Source organism: Monodon monoceros, unplaced genomic scaffold (assembly GCF_005190385.1).
Source record: "Monodon monoceros isolate NGI ecotype Baffin Bay Population unplaced genomic scaffold, NGI_Narwhal_1 Super_Scaffold_6, whole genome shotgun sequence".
Taxonomy (NCBI): Eukaryota; Metazoa; Chordata; class Mammalia; order Artiodactyla; family Monodontidae; genus Monodon; species Monodon monoceros.
Window position 1 is genome coordinate 59,418,884 of NW_021703783.1, and position 7,182 is coordinate 59,426,065.

Below are 7,182 nucleotides of genomic sequence, written 5' to 3' on the forward strand. Positions count from 1 at the left end.
TTTTTCTTTTTCTTTTTCTTTTTTGGTGGGGGTGGTGTTTAGCCATGGATGTGTAAGGAATATTATAGACTTCTTTGAATTTCGATGCTGTGGCCTCTTTCGTCCTGTTATTGTGGACTGGACCAGGCAGTATACCATAGAATATGACCAAATATCAGGATCTGGGTACCAGCTCGTGTAGCAGCGTCTTTATCCTATGAAGCATATTGCTGAGTGGTGCCTGAAAATTGTGTCTGTCCGTGTCTCTCTCACACTCAAATCCACATCCTTTGAACAAATAGCATGCTATATGTAGGGCTAACTGTGAATTTTAGTCTTTTTTTTCAACACTTTTATTAACAAAAGTAAACATGGACAGAACACACTGCCACTTCTGGGAAGAATAAAGGTCTTAAAAAGAATGTTAATGGTTCTTAATATGGGAATTCACAAAATACTCAACTTTTTGGTTTTGTTCTCATAACATTTTTCATGAAAAAAGAGTGAACTTATTCTGTTGACAGACATGGTATACTGATCAGAAATGCTTGATTCTAGCTAAAATTAAATTTATGGTATACAGCTAAATTTTATGATGCAATCTAGTATTGCATTTAATTCCAAGAAGGTTGTCTTAAATTGCTTCAGACTAGTATTATGTACGTGTTAGAATGTACATGTAAATACTGTGATGAAAATCATGTGGTTTTATTAGGGATCTACTGTAATGTGTCTTCAAAGACACAAGAAAATAATGTTCACCAAAAAATGTGCTAACAGTATTTTATTGCTATCAGCTGTTGGCAATGCTGATATATTTCTAGTTCAGTGAAATAATTTTTAGTAACCTTGCTCTAAGGTTTTATGGTCTGATAATAAAGCACTTGCATGAGTATAGTAAGTCATGTTATTTTGTTCAACTTAAAAGCCCTACTAAGTGCATGATACACCTCATAGTATGTATACTGGCACACACTATCCAGTAAAGCATAAATTAGAATTTAATTTGATGTGCACATAGTCCAGTTTTTTAAGGGTTGAGCTATTTTCAAGAAAAGGCAGAACAAATAAGTTAATGCAAAATTCTCAATAATAGAAATAAATGGCTATACTGCAAAATAAAGTCTAGACAAAATAATGGAGTCTAGCTAAAGATGGAGCATGATCTCTGTACATATAGCACATGTGAATAAAAGAAAAGCTAATGGTATATTGTGGTTTTTAAAGAAAGACCTATCAGAAAGAATTTTATCCCTAAGATTGTTTCAATTTTCCCAATATTGAATGTTTTGAAATTTGTTAATGCTGTCTGAAACAATTTCAGAAAGATTTTCGAATTGTCAAATATGATGCACTGATCAATTTTTGTTGCAGCATTTCCATACTTTCATGGTGAACTGTTGGTCACTGCTTCCATAACTGTTGTTTACAGGTTTAGTCCTCTTAAGCGCTATAGCAAACGGTGGTTCGAGCAACCTGTGGGAAACCTGTGAGAGGGAATGGGCTGGGGGAGGGTGGGGAAAGGGTGGTCCGACCAATGACAGATCCTAGACCAGTGTAAAGATTGCGTATCTGCATATAAATAATTTATCAAATAGTTTTCTCTTTGTGTCTCTATGTGTTAGTGTATTTAAAGCTGCTCATTTCATTTTATCCAACCAAAAAGAAAAGGGAGATAATTAATGAGCTTCTAGTGATGTTCAATATCGCTGTTAATAAGCATTATACCCTGCAAGTTCACTGCATGTCTGATGCTTGGTAAAATTAGTATTCTCTGTAAAATGCAGATTACAGGTATTAAAGCAGTCTAGTGGTATACCCGCCCCTTGCCTTAGTAAGAGGAGCAGTGAAAATGTATATAGTTGATGTTCAGTATTTCCAAATACCATTTTTATATAGTAGTTTCTTTGAGCATAAGTCATACATCAAAAAAATTACTCTTAGTGTACTTGAGTGTTTTAATATTAGAAAATTGGCATACGTACTTTATTTTTGAAAAGGGAAGAGATGGGTGTGGGGTGGCAATAGCATTGTGCCATTTTGTCATAGAATGTACAAAATTGGTTAACTTTACAAATGTCTCTGCTAGTTTTGACTACTAATTGGGGGAGATTTTAGATAATTTTAAAATTCAAAGTTATTTATAAAAGGCTAGAATTCATTTTAATTTTTTGTATTTTGAGCCACTTCACGTGAAGACTCAGTTGCGGTTTTTATCGAATACATTTTTATTAACAGTCAAATACAATGGTGGTTTTCTCAGAGTTTGGATGAGAGTGTTGCTACCATGTCCTTTCTTTATGGTACAATATTCTTTCCAGTGCAAAGGAGATGTCTTTCAGTTAGACAGAAAAAAACAAAACTCTAGATGTATACATGGAAAATATTAGCAATGTTAATGCTTTAGTACTAGCCATCTCATAGTACCAGTGAAATTTATAACTCAGAAATGGTCTGATGGTCAGGAGCCAACCATGCCTCTGTGTACCGTCTAATTATTTTGTAGGTCTGTGTGTGGAACCAGTTTAACCCCATTCTAAAGTTGTGTATGAAGGTGACCCTTTGGGGAATAGTTCGTATCAGCTTCATTGCATACTTTTAGCAAATAGGAACTTATTTCTCAGCTCTAAACATGAATTACTTCTTTGGAATTTTTTCCTTATTTTGTTGTTCCCAGGAATTTATTTGAAATATTAATAGGCATAAAACAGCATCATTATTATACTTAAGCTATGGATATTTTTATTTTATATTTTCTTTATTTATAACTGTGCCAAGTATTATTTTGCTACTTAACGTGTTACTCTGTGGAAAGAAAAACCTGTAAAGTGTTTAATAAATTAGCTCTCCTTACATAAATTAAATCTGTCAAAATTTTGTAAAATATTAATCAGAATAAATATTGACTCTTAAATGTGTGTTTGGTTTTTTGCTCAGTTCTCTTAAAGAAATTGATGAAACACGGGTAGTGGTACCTGTGATATGAAAAGATTATTCTATATGTTTATATCTGGGTCAACTAGGAATCAGGTGGCAAGACTAGAAATTGGCAAAAATAGAAGGTGGTGGTAGTATTCTTTAAAAAAAAAACAAAAACCAGCAGCCTCTAATTCTGTGTGTGTATGTTTGTGTTTGTAATGAATTTTTTTTAAATAAGAGAATATGTTTTTCTTTAAGAATTTTGTATTCCATGGAGTTACTTAGGATCCTCAAGGACTGTATGAATCTGTAAGATTTAAATGTAAGTATGTCTAAAGACTCTGTAGTAAAATAGTGGAAAAGGAAACCTACCAAGCATTGATCTCAGTTACTTGAGAAACCCTGCATGACTAAGAAAGCTTTATTTGGGACTTCAAAAAGCAAAAATTACAGAGGAACCCTTTCCTGTTGTTCATATGATTGTTTATGGTTTAATTGAGAACCCAGTGGTATTAAACAAATATTTTCAGATTGGACTAATTTTCATTTCATAATTATTTTACTGTATTGAAAGTAATGCCTCCAGAGCTGTGTAGAACTCAAGTAACAATATTTTGAACAAATATAAATAATAAAGGAAATTCTACTGTAAGCCCTCCCTTTTCATTCCAGTTAGGTACTTTTCTCCTCTTTGTCTTCTTGTCTGGATTCCCCAGTCCTTCCCAGATTGGTAGATTGTACCTATGATGTAGATTTCTGGTTCTAAGAGTTTACAGAGATAATTGGAAACAAGTGGTACATACCAGGACAAGAAATACTAGCTTCAGGTCAGAAAGTAAACCTTCAATTTCATAAAGTTCTTGGTATTAGAGTTTTCTATTAAATATCTTTATGTGACTATTAAAATAGAAAAATCTGTAATTCCAAGTGGAAACTTCAGAATGTCCCTTGATCTAGGTCAGCTAAGTCATAAACTCAAGGAAACCAAATGTGCCTCTTAGAAAACTCTTTTTGCCTTTGAATTGGAGTATGAATGTTTTGCTCAGATAAATTTTACCAGAATATCTCTGTCATCAGATATTTACTTGGATTGGAAAATACTTTTTAATAGACAGCAGTGTTTCTAGTACTAAGTAAGAAAGAGGGATTATTTCCATCCAAAGCATTAGAAAGCCTCATTGCTGCTGCTGCTGTTTCTTGGATCTGTAGGTTTACACTTGTCATCAAATTTGGAAATTTTTCAGTCATTGTTTCTTCAAATATTTTTCTTCCCCCCTTTCAGCAAACTCCAGTTATACGTATATTAGGCCACTTGAGATTGTCCTATAGCTCAGTGATAATTCATTTTTTAAAATTCTCTTTTTTTCCCCAGTGTTTATCTTAGATAGTTTTTAATGTCTTTAAGTTCACTTAAATTTTTTTCTGCACTGTCTAGGCTGCCTGTCATCAGTACTATTCAGTAATTTTTATCTGCCACATTATAGTTTTCACCTACAATGTTTTATTTGAACCATTTTTACATCTTCTGTATCGCTACTTAACTCTCTGAAAATAGAGAGTACAGTTATAATTGTTTTAATATTCTTACCTGTTAATTTTCATATGTATGTCAGGTCTGGGTTGGTTTTGATAGATTTTTATTCATCATTATGGACTGTATTTTCCTACTTCTTTGCATGCCTGGTAATTTTTGATTAGATGCCAGACACTATGAATTGAGTGCTGGGTATTTTGTTATTCTTATAAAAATTCCAGAGCTTTGTTCTGGGATGCAATTATTCGGAAACTTTGATCCTTTCAGGTTTTGCTGTTAAGCAAGATTTGTTAGGCAGGACCAGAGCAGTGTTCAGTTCAGGGTTAATTATTCCCCATTACTGAGGCAAGACCTCAGTAATGTACTGAGGTCTCCATCCAAAGCTCCAAGAGTCACACTTCTCAATCTCACTGGTGAGAATAGGCACTATCCCCAGCTCCATATGAGCACCAGACACCATTCTCTCTAAATCTTTCAGGTGTTTTTTTCCGTAATCTTGGATCTTGGGTAGTTACCCCGCATGCATGTGCAATCAGAACACAGCTGAAGACTTGCGGGGGGGGGGGGTGTTGGATGGCGCTCTACGAATTCCTGGGATTCTTCCTCTGTGCAGCTCTCTCCAGTCCCTCCAAAGCTAGCTGCTCTGGTTTCTCTGGACCCTCAGCTCTGTGTCCTCAACTTGGGGTGCCTTACAGCTCCCTCTGTATTCTCCCTCCTTAGACTATAGCCTGGAAACTCTGAAAATCCCAAGACGGACCTCATTTTCTCCATAACTTTCCTTTGTTGCCTATTGTCAGTCGTTCTCAAAACCATATTTTTTCATGTAATTAGTCTGTGTTTTTGATTGTTTCAAGTGAGAGGGTAAATCGGGTTCCTGTTATTTCAACTTGACTATAAGTGGAAGTCCGAGTTAATACAGTTTTTTACAATTTTGTTTAATTTCTAATATGGAAAGTAATGATAGATGTAACTGTCATAAACAAAAGCTCTTTGGGGGGTCCTCAGTAATTTGAAGAATGTAAAGAGTTCCCAAGATCAAAAAGTTTGAGAGCCAGTGGCCCAGGCCATCATTTCCCAGTGCTCCTTGAGATGTTAGTGGTTCCATGGACAACTAATTCAGTGCAAGGCTTTCTTCAAGTTAAAACAGACTCCTCAACTACAAGATCTCAAGGCCTTCAATCTGCTAGCATGCAATGTGAATCTACAGGAACACAGATAGATGGCTGTAACGCTCCCTGAACTTAATTGATCATGAAGACTTTTTAGAACTAGAGTTGCCAGCAGTCCTCCCTAAATATACCAAACCACCACAAGGGGCTGAAAATATCCCAAGTGGGTCATTTTTAAAACAAATGCAGCATGCAGCACTTTAATATCACATTTGGATTACTTTGGGGCTACTCTATTGACTTACCTCCAAATGATGAAAGTGATTCCTCTGAGAACAGAGCCTGCCCAAAGCCAAATTCCCTTTTCCACTCTTAGAACCACTGGAAGCTAATTTTATAGTTTTGGAGTAGCTGTTTTGCCATGGCTCCCAATTTAAGAATAAATTTAATTCTGAAAGGGGGGTCTAAACTTTATCAGGCAGAAATTTCAAATTACCAGGTACCTGGCCACTTCATGTAGAGTATCTTCCTATCAGATATCTATTAGCATCTCCAGTACAATTTGGGAAACATAGTTGGATGGGAAATGTTGGCTCTGTGTGGGAACAGTTACAACATTCTGGTTATCTACAGCACCGAAAAATTTAGTGGTTAAAAAGGCATTTTTGTTCACAGATTTGCAATTTAGGACTCAACATAACTCACTTTGCTCCACTGGGTGTCAGCTGGGATGGTTCAAAAACTGGGAACTGGAATAGCCTGAAAGCTTACTCACTCACATGTCTGTTAGTTGATACTGGCTGATGGGGAAGATCTTAGCTGAGGTTATGGCTCTAATACTTACATGTGGCCTCCCCATGTAGTCTGGGCTTCCTCAAAACATGGTGGCTGAGTTCCAAGAGTAAGCATCTCAAGAGAAAGAGGCAGGCAAGAGCTGTGTTGTCTTTTCTAACCTAGCCTGGTCCATTATACTCTGTTAGTTAAAAATGAGTCACTATGACCCTTATTCAGAGAAAGGGGAATTAGACTCCATCTTTTGTTGGAATGTCAAATAATTTGTGCATGTGTTTAAAACAACTACAGAAAAAAATCAGAAGTTACTCCGTAAATCTTCTTCAGTTCAGCCCAGTCCCTTTATTGTTAACTTCCCCAGCCTGCTTACCAAAAAGACCCTCCCCTCTCCCATGGTGAAACTTGCCTTATGGAACATGTGAAGTATTCAAGGCTAGATATAAATAACCATGAATTCTTTCACCTGGTACACCGTCAACTGACCTTTTCCTACCACGTTTCTGCTTTTTTTTTTTTTTTTCTTTTGAGGTCATATAAGATTAAGATGTATTCACAGATTAGGCTGGTTCAACTTTACAAATACACATTACAGACTAATATCACACCCTGCCGCTGAAAAATAAAGGGTTGGATTGAGTCTGGTAATGAACTAAAAGTTTCTGGAGAAATAATGAAAATATACCTTATATAGTCTGATATTCCTTTTCTCCCTGAGCCAGCTGAATATGCCAGGACAATGCAGCATTTGCTAATTTTGCAGAATCGAGATTTGTGAGAAAAACACAAATCCTCAACCCAGTTTCTAGGATTAGTAATTCACTATCAGATGAGAGTGGGGAGTCTTTAAAA

At 35.8% G+C, this 7,182-nt stretch overlaps 1 protein-coding gene across 3 annotated transcripts in view; it reads left to right on the top strand.

The window, feature by feature from the left end:
* ZDHHC17 (zinc finger DHHC-type containing 17) overlaps positions 1-3,478 on the top strand; it is a 210,086-nt gene extending 206,608 nt beyond the window's left edge. For 2 of the 3 annotated variants that reach the window (XM_029204861.1, XM_029204860.1), the window contains one exon: positions 43-3,478. In XM_029204861.1, coding sequence (XP_029060694.1) covers positions 43-181 — 139 coding nt within the window. In that variant the 3' untranslated portion in view covers positions 182-3,478. The remainder of the gene's footprint in view (positions 1-42) is intronic. The other variant, XM_029204859.1, reaches the window with a different exon arrangement.
* Positions 3,479-7,182: the final 3,704 nt, after the last annotated feature.